At 41.9% G+C, this 22,552-nt stretch overlaps 1 protein-coding gene across 1 annotated transcript in view; it reads left to right on the plus strand.

The window, feature by feature from the left end:
- Positions 1-22,552, plus strand: part of PCNX2 (pecanex homolog 2) — a 284,046-nt gene that overhangs the window by 176,227 nt on the left and 85,267 nt on the right. Inside the window, exons 21-22 of the mRNA XM_021709971.1 lie at positions 1,041-1,151; positions 6,121-6,248. Coding sequence (XP_021565646.1) covers positions 1,041-1,151; positions 6,121-6,248 — 239 coding nt within the window. The remainder of the gene's footprint in view (positions 1-1,040; positions 1,152-6,120; positions 6,249-22,552) is intronic.

A 22,552-nucleotide genomic window follows, 5' to 3' on the forward strand; every position in this document is an offset into this window, starting at 1 on the left:
TTTTTTTTTTTTTTTTTTTTTTTTTTTGAGTTGGGGCTCTTTCTTAAAGGCTGGCCCTGTTTCTGAATTCTTGCCCTCTTTTCATCATATCATCATGGTCTTCTCATGTTCTATGTAATAGCTATTGAGCCAAGTTAAAAATTATATTTTTCTTCTATTTTCCCATCCATGGACTTGGTGAATGTATTTTATTGTCTAGCCAGTCTAGGAACAAACATATCCATGGCATTTGAAGTCTTCATAACTGATGGAGTGTATGTGGATTTTTTTTTTTTTTTAAACATCCTGGTGGTATACTGACTGACTGCATCTACAAGTGGCAGCAGCAGAGTTTTGCACCTGGGTTTCGTCAGCCACTTCTTACCACAAAGCAGAAGTCTACAGCCAGGGCAGTCCACCCTTCGCCATCCTTTCCTGCACATTCCTCCTCTGAACATCTAGCCAGAACCACTGAGCCTGTACACCGTCATGTGTTCATCCTTAGTTCATACAGGGTCTCTCCTCTTCACTCTCCACCCCTTCCTGGACCTCACTTTTTTCTTATGTTTGTTTGTCAGTCAATGCCACAGCTTTCTAAAGTTTTTTTGTACTTTCTTGGCAATCTAAAGTACTTTGTAACTTGCAATTCAGTGGTATGGAGCTGTTTTCTCCAGCAAGAGCAACTGAAGAGGTAAGATAAAATTAATACACAGAAAGCTCAACAATGTCAAATGATGATGGGTTTCTGTGTGGATCCCTCTATAAGATCCAATATGAAGGAGGGAAGATCTCCTGTGGTTGTTCCTCTAAGAAAAGAAAGCATAGGTTGAAATAATGAAACTGTTGAGGCTAACCATGCAAAGTGTCTTCGAATCAACCTGTTGCGGTTTCAAATATCGTTAAGTGGCTGTATTGCATATGGGACACAGAAAGGTAAGAGGGCAAACAATAGTTTCACTGCCCTTTCCTAACTGGGACACGTATCCTTTCAGTGACCTTGACGCAGTTACCAGGGTTGTCATTGTCTTCTCTGATGAATCCTTTTTTTCTTTTGCTTTTAGCTCGGGGACCTGCTTCACAAGTTACAGTTCGTCCTGACCTATGTGGCTCCTTGGCAGATGGCTTGGGGTTCTTCATTCCACGTGTTTGCTCAGCTCTTTGCTGTCCCTCATATCCTTTCTGCTTCTGTTTTCACCCCTAAGCTGAGACTTACATTTTAAAGAAGCAAGCTTTTCGTTGATGTCTGGCAGTGAAGAGACTTTAAAGTCTTTAAGATTACATTTTAATGGGGACACGAGGAGGCACTTTGGATCCCTTTAGGCCACTTAGCCTTAAAAGACGTTTCTTAATTTTGAACTCTTCCTGCTTCTTAATGCATATTCAGGAGTTACTTTTATTTTTTTCTGATCCTCCCATTTCCCAAGCCTAGATCTGCATTAAGATAGCTTGTCTTTTAAATGGAAAATCACTGCCTAAATGATTGGGTTGACTTCTGCAAAACAGTGCAATTCAATGTGCTGTTATTAAACATTGTGGATAGAGTTGATGCATTCAATGTATTATTATAAATGATATATTATTATGTTATTGTGTAGTATGGTTATCATATATATACTTCAGTAATAGTCAAAAACCCAGAATTAGGTACAAGCAGAATTATCTAGATATTTTTGAAGACTAAAAACATTAAAGATGGTTTTGTAGTTGCTATTAGCCAAGAAGCCTTGGTTCCCTTGTATATTTTAAAGTGTTTACATAGTTAATACTTAGTTTTAATTTACTTCAAAACAAATTTGAAATGCTCCTCTTTAAAGATCACATCGACGCAGCTAAGGTGTGTGTATGTGTGTATGTGTGTGTTATCTTGGAAAGATATTAATTTTTTTAAAAATTGACTCAGGCCTAAAAAGTTTGCCTTCCCACTAAATTTATACTTTGTACAAGATTCTAATTTCAAGGGGTGGGATCCTGGAATCTACTCCTTCCTAAGATTTCTTGGTGACTCTTATGCCCATCAGTGTTTGTGAATCATGGTTCTAAACTCTGGCAAGCCCTGATGGCTGCTATGAGTTCATTTTAATGACCACTCACAGCTTTCTTCTATATTAAATTTACATAAAGCTCTTTAAGACAATTCTTAAGAAAGTTCTGAGGCCCGAACTTTGGGTTACAGGGATGGAAACATACTTGTGGTAATCATTAGGTGATGATATATTCTAGACTGTTAAAAAAAGGATCTCTTCCAGTCTCATTTGTGTTTTTTCTCTTTTTTTTAAATTAAGCATACCAAGAGCTAGCCTCACAATGCACATTGTTCTGGGTTCCTATTCTTAGACCTGCATTGATATTTCTAGAGTGTTTCAAGGTTATTTGGCAGAACAAGCTAAAGGAAAAAAAATTGTAAAATCCTGAGCTTGTGTACCACCCTTTTCCTTTAATTACAATCATTTTCTATAATGCCAGTATTTTTGGTTTTTTTTAAACAGAGTCCTTTAAAACAAAAACAATGAGGTAAAATATTGAGGTGATTTTTTTCTTTCTGACATGTGTCTACGATTTCCTGTCTAGAATTTAAAGCGTGTCTAGTAAATGAAAACGATTAGATTAATGCAAATTTGTGGTTGAGGAGAATTTAAAACTTGAAGTTACGATTCCCGGTTTTGCCATAACTTTGGACTTGCACCCGTCTGTAGCATTTCTTGTTGATGTTTATGCCTCGTTAGGTGAGTTTGGTAATACTGACTACTGCTTGTAGTTCCGTGGCTGATTTATGACTGTTTCAGGAGATTTAATTTTCATTTACCTTCCCTATTATGCTTTTGAGAGCTTATATATAAGCCCGTGTTATTTGGCACTTAATACATTCTATGAGAATAAAAGCAGTGTTAGAATTTATTTCAGCTTGAGCACAGTGTACATTAAATCTAAGTACCTTCATGATGTGTAGACTCGGTCTCTTATGAAGTTGAAACATTTGAGATGTTGATTTTATTGGGCATTTGATAGTTCTGTTTTAGAACACTCAGTGGATTCCCTTGCTTTATTCCTAAAACTGGCTCTGTTAAACTGACACCTGCTTTCTCCCCTTCTGCCAACACACAGAACCTTCAAACTGACCTCCCTGGAGTCTGGCCTCTGCTGCCGTGCTATGGTTGGCAGAGTCTTTACCCTCTCTTCCTTACCCATGGACACCTTCCCGTCCTTCAGCACTTGTAGAGGTAGATATTTGCTCCTTGGAGCCCAATATCATACTGTGCGGAACATAATGAGATAAATAGTTGAGAAAACTGGATGTATATGCCACCCAGACAATGCTATTAAGTGACTAAATGTCAGCCCTGGATCTTGACTAATTTTGAACGTTAATTATTTTATCACTCTATTAAGAAGCTGTGGGCTCCATCTCAGCATTGAGAGAGGACTAATTTGCTCCATTTTGGAATTGAATTAGCTTTCAGGGCCAGCAGGGCACTGTTTGGTAAATTGCTTTTTCCAGTGCTAGCATGTTTTCTCCCTCTGTAGCCCCTGTTAGCTACTGAGCTTTTCCCTCCAGGGAAAAATGAGAATGCTTACCCTTTTAATATGTTTGGGGACTATGCAAGACCATTGTCTTCTAATAATTAGACAGACTTAGCCAGATTATTACTGTTAAACCCATAGATTGGGAAGGCTACTTCATACTCGGTACATCCTTTGAGCTTCTAATTATTTTTAAAACATTTTATTATTGACTTTGATGTTTTTATTTTAAATGTGTTTTTAAAGGACCGACCATTTGCCTCTTAGGCTAACCTCTTGGCTATTTCTTTTTGACAGAAATAAAGAGGACTTTATGTGCCCACCGCTCTTGGAAGCTCTCTTTCTTGGCACTGCCTTAGAGTAATAGTGACAGTCATTCATATTCGCCCAGAGCATGCTTTATCTCTTTATTGATCTTCCCCCAATAAAAGATCTCTATTCACCTCTGCCCTCCCTCAACCTGCTCAACTTTATTTCCTCTTCTGCCACATTGAACTTTATTTATAGGTTAGCACTAGGTTCCTCACGTCTTAATTTCTGCTCAGTTGTTTCGGGCATTTTGAAAAGGTACGACATCATCTTTGGGGAAATTTTAGAATTGAAAGGAAGAGCAATGTCAGCCTCTCTCGCACCCTGGCCAGCCCTGGCTCCACTTAGCTTTGTCCTGGTTCCTCTGTAAACCCCACAGCACCCTTCTTCCCCGGATGTGGGGACTTAGCCTTCCCCCTCCCCTTCCACCACCTCCCTTCAAGGACTCCACCTCTGACCTGACTCCGCTTTCTAATATTTTTTTCAATACCTTTACTCAAAGACGTCTCCCATGGAATTCCTTTTACTTCCAGTGACAAAGGCTATAGCTACTTTGCAGTGTTTCGTGGCAGAAGTATTTAGGTATTTTCAGCTTTCAGAAGAGGAAACTGATGGGTGATAATAGATATCACAGTAGCATATTGTTTGTATAGTTCTCTGTATAGTTTGTATAACCTAGGTCAAAATAAAAAGAATTGGATTTAAATTGCAGCACAATAGAGATCTTTTTGATACCTAAACAATTCGACACTAGAATGGATTATTAATGAAGGATGTGACATTTCACTTCTGAAAATGATTGGGAGTAGTTAAAAAAAAAAAAGACAGTTACTTTTGGAGCAAAAATCTGATCTTACATCAATGAAAATGTAGGGGAAAGTGTGGCCGGTATAAGGTTCATTCTCTTTCGGTATTTTACATATAAATGAGGTGAATAAGGAACTCTCATCTCTACCCCCACCCGTGTCTTATAACTTACTTAAAGTTATGCTAAAACACTTAGAAGTCCGAGTTATTTCTGTCTTCTTCTTGAGAGTGAGATAGTCTTCCTATCTGTGCCAAGCATTTTTTTTTAAGTGGGAATTTATTGAGAGGACAGAAGAACTCCCACAGTGGGAGGGGACCCAATGGGCTTGCCCGTTTTTCTTTTTCTTTAAACTTCTTTCCAGAACTTTTGGAATATGGGCTACGGAAATAAGGACCCCATTAGTGTAGCAGTGAGAGAAATGCAGCTGTCACCACCTTTCAGGCAGGAATATATCAGCTTTGTCAGGTCAGATCTGTAGTGGAATGAATGATCCAAGTCCTCATCCCGTAGCACAAGGAATGGTCTGGAATGGTCTGCACCTGCAGAACCCAGGCAGCCTGATCCTCCACTGACCTCTGCCACCTTCATGGATTCTGGCCATCAAGTCTCTCTTGCTCCTCCAACCACCGCCCCTCAGTGCCTCTGCAGCACAGTGAAGGGGAGTGACTGGCAGCTGTGAGTCCCAGTGATGGAGTGAGACTGGAACAGAGCCAGCCTATTCAGAGAATGGCGGTTAGCCCTCCTCCCCGCTGCTCGCCAGAGACCCGCTGGGCTGAAGCCAGAAGCGACAGCCATACAAAGTTGAATAACGAACAATTATATTTCTTATCAACCAGGGTATGTGAAACTGAGGCATGCTAGTACTTGAGAAACTTGTACAAGCCTGCTAAAGAAAGAGGTGACTTAAACCTCTTTAAGTCACACAAAATATTGTAACTTCATGTATATGTGTTTTTTGCTTTTAAACCAGACATGAATTGGTGTTCGATCTATGATATATATGTGTGTGTGTGTGTGTGTGTATACATATACACACACATATATATATATATTCAAATAGTGGGAAAATATTCTTTGAGAAACAGAGATGCTACCTTCTCAAACAATGCTATTTATTCATTTTCAAAAAGTATAATTTTAATTATTTATAAAACTAGTTAATATTTTAGTAAATGTACCACAGTATGTTTTGTTCAGCTAATATCTTAGTAAACAGAAACTCTTCTTTTAACCTTAAATATTAAATCTTGGCCTTGAGTCAACTGAGACTGCTGGGATTTTTTTATGAGAATCATTTGGTTTACATAGTGGTGAAATGAGACCTAGCAGGATACTACTGAAAGTTTTATATTTCTAAATCTGTACGTGGAGAGATGAAGTGTATGTTCTTTGTTGCTCCTTTGGTGAGAAAAATGACTTTAATGAAAACCAGTGAAAAATCTGAAATAATATTTTAAAAATATAGCCACGGAAAATTGTTTTGCCTTAACTCCACATTCTCAGATTCTGCCATGCTTTTCTTTCAGACAATTGCTACGTCAATCTTTTCTACTCCATTGAGCCCATTTCTGGGAAGCGTCATTTTCATCACGTCGTATGTCAGGCCAGTGAAATTCTGGGAGAAAAACTATAAGTAAGATCCTAAAATCAATGCTCGCTTGCTTTGCTCAGATTTGTACTTCTGAAGGCTTCTTTTCCTTCCACTGTTAGAGGTCCCTGGCTCATGCTTCACCCTGCTGTGGAGTCCAGCAAGCCTATCTCCCTAGAACACTGCTTTAGTTCATTGCCTCGACTCCAGGGTGTCAGGGCTCTGGAAGAAACAAGATAGCAATCATATACTAGTCCAGGTTTCACCAGTTGCGGAAAAGTGAGTTATTTCTGCCAGGCTTTAGCATTTGACCTAGGAAAGGTTGTTGAACAAGCCATCGTTCGTGTCATTGTATATACCTGGAGGGCACATTTTTTCCCTCTCTGTAGCATCCTTTCTGTGAATGTTTTAAATATGCAGTCCTATTTAAATGTGCACTCATCACAGCTCTACACGAAAGAGAACACCGATTTTTCGGAGTGCTGTTAAACTTGCAGAAGATTATTTTTCACTTTTTCTTGACCGTTGACCATTTACACTGATCATGCATTTCCTCAAGCAAGTGGTGATTGATGGAATGGAGGTATTATTTTTAAGGGAGGGTGAGAAGACAGTTGTAATGGTTCACTAAGTCGTTTTAAAGACCTTGTAATGATTTGCTGGAATAGAACTTGAGAACAGACGGAGGAAGAAGGAAAGAGTGTGAACCAGGCTGTCTTCAGCTGGGGCAGAGACCATAGGTCGCCTGGTGTGCTGGGCAGCCCTTCCAATTCGCATCCTCGTTGTCCTAATTTAAAGCCATACCCCTGCTTTTACATCTAAACTCTAATCCTTTTCCTATAATGTATTTACATTTTGCATAACTCTGGCACTTTACAATGTGCCTCTTATGTCTCAAAGAGGCTGACATTAAGTTAGGAGATCTGTGGTTTTGTGTTTCTCCCTAAAGATGGCTTATAAAATGCGCATCCTTCCGGCACAGTCAGTATGACATAGGGGTTAAAACACAGCCTGCCTAGGTACACACCTCACACTTAGCACTGACCTCAGACCTCCCTTTTTTCATCTATGAAATGGAGGTGAAATAATGGGACCTACTTCCTAGGCCTGTCGTGTGGAGAAAAATGAGTTAACATGCATAGAGCACCTAGAGAGTTCTTGTGTTCCTAGCAGATTCCTCATCTTCAAAGAGAGTTGTAGTTTTTGCAACAAATGTGAAGTCTTGAAATGCACACATAAACCAGGCTACTCTTTTACATTTGTCTATAGAGATATGCAAATTTGCGGAGTCAGTGGGTAAAAGAAAACTACCAGCATTGACTTGTCTTTAAGCTTTTTTTGCTTTTTTTTTTCCTTTTGAGTTGGAGTCTCACTCCATCGCCCAGACTGGAGTGCAGTGGCTGCTCCTTTGACCTGCTGGGCTCCAGCGATTCTTCAGCCTCAGCCTTCCAAGTAGCTGGAACTACAGGCATGCTACCACACCCGGCTAATTTTTTAATTTATTGTAGAGATGAGGTCTTGCCAAGTTGCCCAGGTGGGTCTCGAACCCGTGGGCTCAGGCAATCCACTCACCTCAGTCTCCCAAAGTGCTGGGATTACAGGCTGAGCCACCGAGCCTGGCTGTTTTTTTTGTTTTTGTTTTTGTTTTATTTTTAAGGAGAAAATCATTTGGGAACTTTTTGGGAGCTCTGAAAATCACACTTCTGGAAAGTGCAAATACTTGTAAATAAAAGGAGTGGCATTCTTTCATATTTTTACCTATTCAGGGAAGGAAAGTGCAAAATATTTTAGTACGCAAATTTTTTTAGGGAACCAGTCTTTCTGGCATGGGAAGACTCGATGTAAGCAAAGGACATCCTACTTGAGTCACAAAAGGCTTCAAGGATCCCCAATAGAAAGGAGAACAGAGAAATCGTTGTGCAGAGATTGTATTGGAGGGAGACATCCTAATGCCTGCACAGAGGGAGTTCTGTGTTTTGTTATTTAGCCTCCTCACTTCCAAAATTCTGTCACCCTTTTAGACGATATGTTTGGGTCTGAATTATCAGTTTATGTGGATTACTTAAATATAGAGGCTTCTAGAGCAGAATTGTGTTTATTCAGTCTCACAAAGAACCAATTCTGTTGTGACCTATTCTTTTTATTAATAAATCACATAATTTAGCACCATGTAACGTGTGTGTAATGGGGGGTGTCTATCTTTGGTTGACCTTCTGATGGTTCGGAAGGGGACTTGAGGGTCTGGGGGTATCCATCCTTTATTAGGTCTTTTTGAAAGAGCCAAAGTGAAGGAAATTTTGCTCCAGAAGAACATTTTCCCACGTGGGGAAAGACGTCTCGGTGTAAAACCCAGTCTGCTGAAGGTCTCTTGTTGCCTTCCGGGAAGGCATCAGAATGCAGAATTCTGTGGCCCATCTGCTGGAAAGATCAGTGGATGGAATTCTGGTCAACAGAGTGGTGAAAAGGAAAGGAAATGGCAGGAAATCTCATGTGCATCCTTACAAATGCTCTGGGAATCTCATTCTATGTATCTGAAACTGGTGTGTGTGTGTGTGTGTGTGCCATGTTTTGTTTTCAATGCCAAATACTGATGATTGCTAATGTTCGTAGTGGAGAACTTATACATAAGCTGTTCTAATGACCATTCTCTCTGTCTGATACAAAAGAGGAGTCAGTCAGTGTAATTGATTCTCTTTAATTTTTTCCTAGTTGTCTCAGCACTTTTTTTTTTTTTTTTTGAGTTGGAGTCTCACTCTGTCGCCCAGACTGGAGTACAGTGGCCGCTCCCGGCCACCGCAGCCTCGACCTGCTGGGCTCCAGCGATCCTTCCTCCTCAGCCTTCCAAGTAGCCAGAACTACAGGCATGCGCTACCATACCCGGCTGATTTTTTGATTTATTGTAGAGATGAGGTCTCGCTGCCCAGGTGGGTCTCGAACCCGCGGGCTCAGGCCATCCACTCACCTCAGCCTCCCAAAGGCGCGGGATGACAGACTGAGCCACCGAGTCCGGCTTGTCTCAGCACTTTTAAAAGGCCACCTAAAAAGACACTTTCCTCCAGAGCTTAGTGAGGATATTTGCCGCAGTGAAGTGCCACCACCAACCTGGACTGTGTGTGCCGAGGAGTCACCTACAGCCTCCTCTCCCTTGTCACCCCCACTCCCTCACTTTCCAGTCCCTTGGTTTTCATCTCAGGTCTTTTCAAGATGACTTTGGTGTTTGCAGGTCTTCAGTGAAACGTGCACGGGAATGAAATCACTTCACCACTCCAAGGAAGGGATAAGTAAATCACCAGCTACCTGATAACTATGACTCGTCCACTTTTGCCCAACTGGCCTGTCCTGAAGCCTGCAGACTTCCTCTTCCTTGATTTTGGGCCTCCCTGGGGCAGTTGACAAATGTGTCCCTGCTTGCCTTGTTACCCTAAACTCCTAACTAACCTGCTTGCTGCTCTCTGCCCATATATAGCTCCAGTGTAGCTGTCCTAAAACACAGCTCTCAGCGTTTCACGCTTCTCAAAAGCCTCAAGTGGCTCACTGTGCCTGAAGAACAAAAAGAAATACTATACAGACAGAGCAGCAGTGACCAATAAAAAATTCTGGATGATAAATACTCTGTGTCTGTGCTGTCCAATATGGTGGCCGCCTGCCTTATGGCTCTACTGAGCCCTTGGAATGTGGCTAGTATGACTGAGGAACTGAGTTTTTAGTTCTATTTACTTTAATTTCATTTAAATGTAAAGAGCCACCTGTGATGAAAGGCTGCCCTATGGGACAACGCAGATAGAGGCTCCTCTTACTCTCACTTTCCAGCTCATCTTCCCTAGCACTTTGCCAAACATCCCATCCTAGGGATTTTTCATTCTGAGCCTTTCCTTGGACGGGGTCTCCACACAGAACCACTTTCCCTCGACGTCTTTATTTCTCATCCGCGAGATTTTCCTGATCACCCCCAATTAGAAATTATCTTCCTTTTTCTAAACCCCTGTAGTTATTTGTCTTTATGTCCTGGTTATCTACTAGTGAATAACAAAATCTCCATGAATCTCAGTTTTTGTCTTAACACAATGGTTTCTTTTATCTCATGGTTTCTATGGGTCAGGAATTTGGGAAGGGCTGGGCTGAGTTGTGATGTGAGGTCTCTCATGCCGTTGCTGTCAGGTGGTGGCTGGGACTGAAACAGCAGACAGTTAGAACAGCTTCTGGACATCTCTCTCCCTTTGTATGTTATCTCAGAGCCTCTTCATGTGGTTTCTAGGCTGGTAACCATTTGGGCTTCCTCAGAGCATGGCAACATCAAGGCTCCAGCACACACGCCCTCTCTCACATAAGGTGAAAGTTACTTTGCTTTTTATGACCTAGCCTCAGAATTTCTACAACATTAATTCTATCTCAATCTATCGTCTACAGGCAAGTCACAAACCTACCCAGATACAAAGGGGATGGAATTATATTCGATCTCTTGATGGATACATGGTAAGGTTCAGAAGAACTTGTAGGATGAAGAGGTATTAGAGCAGTCACCTTTGAAAAATAAATCTGCTACTATGGCCGTCAGTAAATCCTGTCCAGGATTGGTATAGACTGTATGCACCTTCAATTCTGAACTTGTTTATTTTTCATCTTTGTGTCCATATGGGGTTCTGCACAGAGTCGGTATTCTATACAAATTAAGTCTAACTGTGTTATATCAGAGGGAAAAGAAATCTCAACCTGGGTCTGCCTTTGACAGAGCTAGAGAGTTTACTGCCAATCTGATATGCTCTTAACTAATATGGTTTTTAAAATCTGCCTTGATGAGCTCGGCCTGGTATCTGCATTTTCAACCCAGGCAGCTATAGCACATGCACTGTGATAATAGTGCTTTGTGTTTATACACCTTTTATGTCAGAGGATTTTAGAAAGCTTTAGAAACACATTCTGATGTTACGATTTGTCATCCTTCTCTTTGTATAGCAACATTCACCAAATAAAACCAACTTTGTCATTAACATGAAACAAATGTTTAGGCCAAAAATTATATGACATAGGTGCCCAGTATCTCAGCAGACATCTTTGTTCTAAAAAAGTTGATCATTTTCAGCTTTCAGAAATAATGAAGACCCCCATTAACAGTGATTTTGTTCTGATATGTCAGAAATCTTCTATAAAATGTAAAATACATGTAGACATACGACAGCTAGATGGAAAAGAAATAGAGCTCTCTTGACTGTTACATTTCTAGAATCCTCTCCAGATTGGTTTTAAATGTTACATCATTCTGGAAGTTAGCTTTTACAACATATGTGTGTTAAGTATCATCTATGTGAGTGTACTGTACTAGGCTTTGACCAATGGGAGTCATTCCATGTAACTGGTCTGTAAAAGGATCAGCTCTGCATTTGTGACCTTGGATTCACCCTGGCCAGGGAGAGGATAATTGGTTCTACTTACTCCTCAGCTCTTCTTGAGGCAGTGATAGAACATAAGACAGCACAAGTTTTGTGGCCAGTCAAACCATAATTAAAATCTCAGCTGCCACTGCACTCTAGTCTGGGCGACAGAGTGAGACTCCGACTCAAAAAAAAAACCAAAAAAAATCTCAGCTTAGTTAGGTGTCAGGAAAATTATTTAGCTTTTGAGCCTCAGCTAACTCATCTGTAAAATAGGATGACCATCTCAATGTACTTCCCAAAAATCATAAAGGCCAAATTATACGTGTTTCACTGTAGTAAATGTGTAGGTAATGTCTATGTAGAATAGTTCTATCCTTATTCCTGACTTCTCTGTTTTCATTCCCTGTGTTTCTATCTTTACTCCTTCAACTTTTAGCTCACTTGTGACTGGACATATTTTATGTATCCTGGCCACCTCCCTGAAGTCCTTTCTGAAGTGGTAGAACACAATCGTTTCAACCAGTGAAATGACACATATATAGAACATGTATCATCACATCCACAGCTGGCCTGTGGTGAGATACCCCATAAATATTAGTTTTCCCTTCAGGCATTGTGTTTATTTTGAGACCTCAGTCAATTACAGAACCCATTTCTGTTCTTTGAGCTTCACAGCTGCCTTCGTGGAAGGATAAGCTAAGTCCCACTATTTTGTGGTTTATCCAACCACAAAATACATGATCAAAATATTTCAGCTTGTGTCAGTGAACTCTCATGAATCTCACTGTGTTGTTTTCCAGCCCCTTCTTGGGTTGGTGATACAGACGTGAGGGTAGCACAGATCCTTGGGAATTACCGTATCCTCTCTGTACTCATCACGAAAGGGAGTCCTTCAGCTTCTTCTCCCGCTGGGTGGAGCAGATCTTGTGCCTCATGGGGCTTTCCTTGTGAGTGCTGTCTCTTATAGCTGTGGGCTCTTTGTTGGGTTGACTCTGCTCCCTGCGGAATCATCCGGAAATCACACTCACCTGCAGACGCCTGCCGATCCTGGAGCAACAGCACGAGAGGGAGGCGGTTCCTACACCTGCTGTTCTCTTTTTTATTTTTTTATTTTTAAAATGTTTTATTTTAAAGATGTAGGGTACAATTCAGGTTTAGGTATACACATGTTCCTTATGCAGATACCCTTGTTGATGAGGTGTGCCCCTCCCCGCAGCCCCCTGGCAGTTTCCCACTACCAATTCCACCACCCACCCCTCCCCTGGCTGCCTTAGCCCCGAATTCACTGCCTGCTCCAGACGTCATCTAATCAGTTCTTAGTGGGAGGAGCTTTGCTGGGCCCCAGACCTCTTATTACTATTGCCGATCCCTTTCTTACAGCATTATGATAATTGTTCAAGACCTGCTTATGAGTGATAATATGTGATACTCAGTTCTTTGTTTCTGTAAGAGATCACTCAGTATTATAGACTCTAAGTCCATTCAAGTTGCTGCAAAGTTCATGATTTTGTCCTTCTTTATGGCTGTGTACCACATTTTTTTAATCTCGTCCACTTTAGATGAGCAGCATGGTTGGTTCCATGTTTTTGCTACTGTGAATAATGCTGCCATAAACATGTGTGCGCAGGTCTCTTTTTCTTAGAGTGATTTGAGATCCTCCAGGTATATTCCCAGTAGGGGGATTGTGGGGTCATATGGGAGGTCAATTTTTAGATCATTTGGGAATCGCCACACTGTTTTCCACAGAGGCTGTACTAGTTAACACTCCCACCAACAGTGTAGAAGTGTTTCTTTTTCGCTGCATCCTCTCCAGCATCTGTTGTTTTCTGAGTTACTGATGGTGGCCATTCTGACTGGAGTTAGGTGGTATCTCAGTGTGGTTTTAATTTGCATTTCCTTGCTGACTAGTGAGGCTGAACATTTTTTCATGTATCTGTTGGCTGCTCATATATCTTCTTTTGAGAAGTGTCTATTCATATCTTTTGCCCACTTTGTAATGGGGCTGTTTGATTTTTTTCTTTTCGGCACGTTTGAGCTCCTTGTAGGTCCTAGATGTTAGGCCTTTGTCAGATATACAGTTGGCGCGTATTTTTTCCCAGTCTGTGGGCTGTCTCTCCACTGTCTCAATGGTTTCTTTGGCTTTGCAGAAACCTGTCAGTTTGATGAGGTCCCATTTGTCTATCTTATCTCTTATGGCATGGGCACTTGGGGTTTTGGTCAGGAATTGGTTGCCAGTTCCAATTTCCATAGGGATGTCTCCTGCATTTTCTAAGGTTCTTATAGTTTGAGGTTTTACATTTGGATCTTTGATCCATTTAGCGTTGATTTTTGTGCATGGGAATGGGTAGGGGTCTTGTTTTAATCTCCTGCGTGTGGTACACCTGCTGTTCTTTATCAGTTTGAAAGGAACTCTCCTTCTTTCGGCATCATCTTTTTCGGGCTAAACGGTCCTAACTATCCCTTGTCTGAAACGGTCCAGACTTTAGGAGTTCTAGTCGCCCTCATTCAGAAGTTTGCTGGGTTGTCCCTAACCCTTCCTGCCTTAGCCCCGAATTCACTGCCGCTCCAGATGTCATCTAATCAGTTCTCAGTGGAAGGACCTTTGCTGGGCCCCAGATCTCCTATTACTAACGATAGCAGTAAAGGCAGCAGGATCATAAGAAAGAGTAGGTTCACGTTAGTTTCATGAACCAGATGTTCTGCTCTCATTGATGCCTCTTAAAATCTAAAACGTCTCCGTTACTTTACTAAACTTTGGGAAGCCAAGTTATCATTCAAATCTTAATGTGTGTCTGTGTGGTTCACTAAGAAGTTTACATTTTCCCTGTTGACTCTCACTGGTTTTAGCCCCCTATTCCAGCTTAAAGAGGGGGGATTTCACTCCTGTCATCCTTGATCTCTCCAGCCTCCTCACTTTTGCTGGGGAAGGGATTGCCTGTCACCAATTAGGTCTTTACTCATGACTTGTGAACGATGGTGAACAAGATGGAGCCAGGGATGTCTGACGTGCTGGGGGCAGTCAAAGAAAGAGGCTCTCAACTACACACTTTCTTCTTTAGCTTTTTCAGAATAGATTTGTTGGATGTTGTCTAGCCACTAAACCATCTTAAGGGTGGTTTGTAAGATCTTTGCACAAAGCATTGAGCTTCTCAAGAGGCGATTTAAAAAAAATACAGCCCTCTTGGTAAAATGTGCTCTGCTTTTAAAGTTATGCAGGGAAGGTATTTACACATTTCAGCTTGCAGTTAGGTTGCCTCATAATTTATGTGGGTATGTTTACAAGGTACCTGAATATTCATTGCCAAGGATTCAACACATTGTTATTCGTTTGATGTCCTGGTTGTAGTTACTGCTGAGACGGATATCCTGAAGCGCCTTCACCCAGCATCTTATGTCTGTTAGAGCTTTCAGACCCATGCATAGGGGTGTGCTGGGCCCCAGATCTCTTATTACTAGCGATAATAATAAAGGCAAGAAGAGCAAAGCAGCAGCAGCCGTCACCATAAAGAGTCTCATCTTTTTGTATATGTCGAACACCTGCTCACCTTTTCTAATATATTCCTTCTAGTCTTTCCATCCACTCTGGAGGTAGAGTTTCATTCTTCTCATTTGACAAATCAGAAAAGGGCAACTCAGGGAAGTTAAATAAGTCGGTTGCCCAAGGTCACAGAACAAGCGAGCAGCTGAGCCAGGATGTCAGCCAGGTCTGGTCTTATTCCAAGCCCTGAACACTTTCCATTAAATCCTGGAGCCTCTTAAATCCCCCTGGTGGGGCATGGTGGAGCGGGGAAGAGGCAGAGAATGCCAGTGAAAGCATTTGCCCACAGCAGCCTTGAAAGGTAGACATCATCCCAAGAACCCTGTGTGGCCAGAGGGGCCCGTGTAGAAGGCGGCCGCAGCCCAGAATGCCAAGGTACTCGCCCAGTGTGCTCAGAATCTCTTGCAGGTCGGAAGCAATGCAATTTGCCAAGACCATCCTTGTAATTATCGGGCTGCGCTTTCACACTTGTGAGGACAACGGGGTCCCAGAAGGCTCAGAGCTCAAGTGTAGGGAGGCCCATCTTTAGGCTGCAAGACAGTGTGGTAAGGGCTGCTTTGCGAGGTCTGGATGAGTCTTCACCTCACAAGTTGATCTTTTCTTGTTCCCGAAGAGGGGCTTCCTGGTGCTTCCCAGTGTCCCTGGCCTCGTTCCCAACAGCTCCAGACCTTGAGCAGGGAGGTGTGATAGCAAGAATGAAGCCTCGATGACCCTCATGGATCATGAGTGACCATCTGAGGTCCTGAATGATATCTCAGGTCCAGAGAGGGGATGGTTTTAATTAATTCAGGTGCAGTTTTCTTTTTAAATGGATGATTAAAGGAATTCCTATTTTTGAGGCCACTCACTTGCCCTTGATTTTCTAGGGTGCTAAATAACTTCACACACCTGTAAAAGGGATTTTTTAAAATGCTCTCATTTCAACTAGTAGCTGGTCTTCAGGAATCCTCCTCCCCAGACAGGACTGAGAGTTGTCTGGATGCGTACAGAAATGTGAGTTTTGAGAAATGTGAAAATGTGTGAGAGTCACTTTAAGGATCGCAGTGGACTGAATTTGGGTTCCCTTCCCCAAAATTCATATAGTGAATGCTAACCCCCAGGTGATGACATTAGGAGGTGGGCTTTTGGGAGGTGATTAGAACATGAGGGTGGAGCCCTCATGAATAGGATTAGAACCCTTGTAAAAGGGACCCCAGAGAGCTTTCTAGCCCTTCTTCCTCTGAGTGAAGACACAACAGAAGTCAGCAGTCTACGAACTAGACGAGATCTTCACCAGAACACAATCATTTCGGCACCCTGATCTCAGACTTCCAGCCTCCAGAACTGTGAGCAATACATTTCTGTTGTTTATACGCCACTCAGTCTCTGGTACATTTTCTATAGCAGCCCTAAGACAAGGGTGTGTGTGTGTGTGTGTGTGTGTGTTGATGAAAGAGACTTATTTCACGATTAACATGGCTTGGCTACCCCAGGATAATGTTTGGGGAGATAGCTAGTCCTGGGATTGACAGGGACGGTTCAAGTACGAAAGTGGACCTGTAACTTCCCAAAAGAAATAGAAATAAGGAGAAATCAGCAAGAAAAAATCTTTATTACGCATGATGAAATGGAGGTGTCAAGACAGACTGAGGAGTGGAAAAAGAAGACAGCTCAGAAGTTTAATGTCTGTAACCTCAGCCAAGTGGCTGGGGACTAGGAATTGAATTCTGTGAACTGTGTCTGCCTCGTGGTTCATTTCATTCTGAGAAGACTTAGATTAGGCCACAGGCAAGCAGGAAACAGACAAGGAAGTGAGACCATAGCCAGCAGGCCCAAAGCAATAGAAAGAAAAAGTGTGGAAGCTGGTGTTCCCAGAAACCTTTGTTACTGCCTGGTCAGAGTGAGTCCTGAGGCCTTGGAGTGTGGGAGGTCTGCAGGGATGGGGAATTCCTTCTCCCACTGGACTTGGTGGCATGAGATACAAGCCTAATGTTTCTGGCAGCCGTTTTGTCACCACGGAGTGAGAATTGGTTGGAGAACTCAGCAAACAGAGGAAGGCAGGGCCAAGGGACACGAGGATGATTCCTGATGACATCACCCTAGCTCCGGAGTCCAACTGGGCCCAAAAGGGCTATTCAACTTCATGAGATACTGAATTTTTTATTTTCTTTAAGCTATTTTGAGTTTTCTATAACTTGAAATCAAAAGTCTTCTAATAAAAGCAAGTGATGGCTTTTATCGAAGAGATCCCTCTCCCATACCTTTTACTTTTAGGAAGTGACAGCACACAGGCAGATCTTTATTGCTGTATCCTGTGGATCTAGGTCACCCAGAATGTCAGAGAAGATGTCCGCATCCCCTGTTGTAACCTCAGTGCGGAGTGTCAGACTGGGAGTTTGAGCTTCCCCAGCTCTGTAGCCATCGTGCCCTGTGGCTTAGGCCTGTCTTTCTCTGCCTCGGCGTCCCTCAATGGAATTCCAGGTCTGTGTCTGAATGCTGTTACTTCTGAGAAGCTAAACGATGAACTTGGCCCAAACCACTGTTTGGCTGATGGATGAGCATCTCTCACATGTAAGGCTTGACACTTGAGGTGTGGAGATGAGCTATTATGCAGATATATTCCAGAAGGATGATGCTTTTGAGGAACACAAGTGTGCTGAATTTCTCAAATAGAGCTTGTTATGCATTGTGCTGTGCTACATAATTTTACTCAGGGTCCTGTTACATTTTGCTGAGCAGTTAAAGTATTTGAAAAGTGCCGAGTAGCGAAGCAGACCATGCGGCCGCAGGAAAAAATGGAACATGCCCAGCTGCCTCCCAGCTGTCTGGTGCTGCTGACTCTTCAAGGGCACCCAGAGTGAGGCTTTGTGAGTGATTCAGGTTGATGGATGGTTGCAAGGAGTGTAGGTCTCCTGCAGCAGGAGGGCAGAACGCTGGCCTGAATCATTGCAATATGTGAGAGGAGGAGGGCTCTAGGCTTCTCCAGCTTTAAGGAAAGTGTTAGAGATGGGACTGGTTTATTCTAAACAAAGGATGGCAGGAAATAGGCAGCTTGTAAATCCACATTGTCTTAAACCATTTTACTACATGGCTCAAATGTATGTGGTAGAGGAAATTTCTCGGACAGATCTGAAATGTCTGGACAGAGAGAGTTCACTCCCCAACACCATGAGAGCCGAGCTTTTCTAATTAAAACATCTTCCTGAGACTAGGCGATGCTCAAAGTGAACGTGGCATGCCGCGCGGTGTTCTCATTCTCTGCATTATTAACAGAAGGCCACTTTGGGTACCGGGGGACTTTTGCATTTGAGGCTCTATGCTAAAACTCATTCTATAGGATTCTGGTAATCCTATGAGGCTTGTTTAACCTTGTTTTTCTGAGCGTGTTTCCAAGACTGACTTTAATCTTACTTTATTGAAAGCAAAGACCTTGCCCAGGCTTTGCCTGCCGTTGCTCCTTCTTGGTACCAAGCCGTCCTGACTCATTAGTGAAATTTATCTATACTGTAAACACAGGAAGTCATTCTCTCTTTTTTCTTGTCACTATGAAAATATTCTGTCACCATCCCCACTCCATAAAGCTTGAAAAGCTCTTTTGTATGCAGAGGGCTGTGTTTGGCACGCTCTGTAAACTCGACTAAGTAACCACATACCCCCTCCTTTATGTGTTAAATGACAAATGACCCGTCATGTAAAAAGAGTCACATACATGAGAATTAGAAAAGAAAATTACCTGATACAAATAAGGGCGGGTTCATGTCTTGTATTTCTTTTACATTTCATAATGTTCGATTGTGTTGCTTTTGAAAATGAAGATTGTTGGTTTTAGTGGTTACACCGTTGGCGCTTATGTTCCTGTAGTCAGGGGAGACTTTTTTGAGGGAGGTGTACCATGAGGGGTGAGGAAGAAAAGAAGTTGCTGGCGGAAACTAAAGAAAATAGTTTGGGTAGAAAATAAAGTTTTTAAAAAGCTTGATTTTAAGGGCAACCCAGAATGATAGAACACTCAGCTTCTCGTTAAAGTTACCACTGAGAAGTGAGAGCCACTGGGAAAGCCTTCTGAAGATGCTTTTAAACCATTTTCAAAGAATCTGTTTTGGGGAAAGGCTGGTGAGGGTGGAGGATGGCTGGGAAAGACGGGTAAACTGATTTTCTGTTGACTTTTGCTCCTCTGCTCCTAAAGTCAAGATTTGACACAATCTGCTTTCGTATTTGAAAACTCATACTTAGAGACAAATGTAAATCATTATCGGAATAAAAAATGCGATTCCTTTTTCCTCCCTAAGAGAAAATCTACACCCAGATGTACTGACGTGATGACGTTAAAACTGTCTTCTGTTCACTCCGTGCCACTCATCCTTCCCTCCAGTTACTGGGCTGTTACAAGGCTACAGTGATTGCTTTGCTTAGTGTCGCGTTAGGCAGTCGTAGATGTGGCTCTGTCTTTTAATCTCCTACCAAAAGTGCTACATTTATTCGCCATTTTATAACCTCAGAAAACTGGGGGTCAGCAAAATGAGGTAATTTTCTCCTTTCCACCCCTCAGATAATGTAATATACCATAAACCAAGTTAGAAGCAGAAATTATCTTTGATGACTTTAAAGTTGCAGCCTTATTCTGGGGTAACCCCCCCCACACACACCTTCCATCTTATTGTTGGTGTCATGTTTCCAGGTCAAATTATTTTTCATAAGATACAACACTGTAAAAAAATGCAACCATGAGACACCAAACTTGTATATAATAAATTCCCTCATTTATAAGTTTGGTCGAGGTATAAATGCTTTGACAAGGTGTCTCAAGATGACCAAAGAATGAAGAGTATAGTTTTAATTGGATTTGATTTTGCAACCGATTTTAAGATTTTTTTTTTTTTTTTTTTGAGTTGGAGTCTCACTCTCACCCAGACTGGAGTGCAGTGGCCGCTCCCGGCCACCGCAGCCTCGACCTGCTGGGCTCCGGCGATCCTTCCGCCTCAGCCTTCCAAGGAGCTGGAACTACACGCGCTACCACGCCTGGCTGATTTTTTGATTTATTGTAGAGATGAGGTCTCGCCAAGTTGCCCAGGCGGGTCTCGAACCCGCGGCCTCAGGCAATCCACTCACCTCAGCCTCCCAAAGGCGCGTGATTACAGGCTGAGCCACTGAGCCCGGCTCGATTTTAAGATTTAAAGTGAGCACAGTACAGTGTTATGCTTTGGAGATAAAGGAACTAGCAAAAGAAACTTGAAGTCTGTCCCAGCACGAGAGGTTGCTGTTGTGATTTTATCAAATGCCACATCCCTCAACTAGAAGACTGTGCACAGTGTAATGAGCATCGTGTTCAGAGAATGTGTCTTCTCTAGTTGTAGCTACAAAAACCAAAGGACCTGAGTCAACTCATCACAGTGTGTCACTGCACAAGTTACTGCAGTTCTATTGCCAAGAATTATTGTTTCTTCTTGCCCTTTTGGAAGGTACAGATCGAAAGCCTGGTTCATTCTGATTCAAAGTCTATGTGTACTACAGGCAACTAATGAATAAAATTAAGTGTGTCTTCAAACCCAGGAGAAGTGTCACTCCCAGCTCTAAACAAAACACTCAAATAAGTGACACTGGATCTCTTTTTACCAGAAGAGTACAACACCAGAAATCAAATCTTAAATCAGCCAAATAATGCTGGGGGAAACTCAGGAGCAACCTGATAATTTAATCTTATGAATCAGTTAAAATTCTCTGCCTCTCCATTTACTCAGTTCCCCGTTTGGCTGACTCTTTGCCCAACCACATGCAACTAGGATTTTTTATTACTATTTTTATTAGTTGCATTTGCAGAAAAAGAAGAAATACTTTTCACCCCCTAAATATTTATGACTTTCCAGTGAATGAAAAGTTGATTTCATATCCTCTGTTTAAACTGTTGAATAGTCTTGGATTTTCCTGGCTGAAATAGGAGAAGCAATCCTAATTTGAGATGTAAGCAAATTAGAATGAGAGATAAGAATTGCACAGGAAGCGGGGTGTGATCACTATATTCAGGTCTGCTATTAGCCTTGGAGATTTTTTCTAAATTACAATTTTTTTTAAAGCTATGTGTAGGCCAGGCTTGGTGGCTCAGCCTATAATCCAAGCGCTTTGGGAGGCCGAGGTGAGTGGATTGCCGAGCCTAAGGGTTCGAGACCCATCTGGGCAATTAGGCAAGACCTCATCTCTACAATAAATAAAAAATTAGCCAGGCGTGGTAGCGCACACCTGTAGTTCCGGCTACTGGGAAGGCTGAGGCAGGAGGATCGCCGGAGCCCAGCAGGTCGAGGCTGCGGTGGCCGGGAGCGACCACTACTCCAGTCTGGGCGACAGAGTGAGACTCCAACTCAAAAAAAAAAAAAAAAAAATAGCTAAATGTAGATTCACATGTAGTTGAGAAATAAATAATGTAGAGAGATTCCATGTGCCCTTTATCCGTTTCCCCCAACGATAGCATTTTACAAAACAACCGCAACCCAAGTATTGATGATATATTCAGGATACAGAACATTTCCATCACCACAGAGATCTCTCCTGCTGGTTCCCTTTTATAGACACACACACACACTTCTTTCTGCCCTCACTCCCTCTTTAACTTCTGTCAACCTCTAATCTGTTCTCCATCTCCATAACTTTGTCATTGTGAGAATGTTATAATATATATAAATGGAATCGTCCAGTATTTAGTCTTCTGGGATTGACTGTTTTCACCACCATAATACAGTGGTGATTCATTCAGGTTGTTGTGTATAACAGTAGTTTGTTCTGTTATATTGCTGACTAGTTCCATGGTATGGATGTGTGAGTCTAGCAACTCACCCATAAAGGACATCTATGTTATTTGCAGTTGGGGCGATTATGGATAAAGCTGATAGGACAATTGTTCACAGGTTTTTGTGTGAACATAAGTCTTCGCTTCTCTGGGATAATTGCCCAAGAATGCCATTGCTGTGTCATATCATAATTTTTTTTTAGTTTTTTTCTTTTAAAGAGACTCTCAAACTCTTTTACAGAGGGGTGATATCATTTTACATCCCCACCAGCAATGTATAAGAAATCAAGTTTCTTCATATCTTTGGCAGTATTTGGTTTTTGCGAGTTTTTTTTTTCTTTTTTTTTTAGTTTTAGCCATTTTGAGAAGTACACAGTGTATCTCATTGTGGTTTAATTTGCATTTCCCTAATGGCTGATAATCTTGAATCTTTTCTTGAGCATGTTTGCCATTGGTATAATCTCTTCAGGAAGATATTTGTTCATGATTTTTTTGCTCATTTCTAATTGGATTTTTTTCTACCGTTATGTTTTGAGAGTTCTTTTTATGTTCTAGATACTAGTACCTTATGTGTTTTGCAAATACTTTATTTTATTTTTTTCTCTGAGTTGGAGTCTCACTCTGTCGCCCAGGCTGGAGTGCAGTGGCTGCTCCTGGCAACCACAGCCTCGACCCACTGGGCCCC

The sequence above is a fragment of the Carlito syrichta genome, unplaced genomic scaffold (genome assembly GCF_000164805.1).
Source record: "Carlito syrichta isolate Samal-C Ts95f unplaced genomic scaffold, Tarsius_syrichta-2.0.1 Scaffold287805, whole genome shotgun sequence".
Taxonomy (NCBI): Eukaryota; Metazoa; Chordata; class Mammalia; order Primates; family Tarsiidae; genus Carlito; species Carlito syrichta.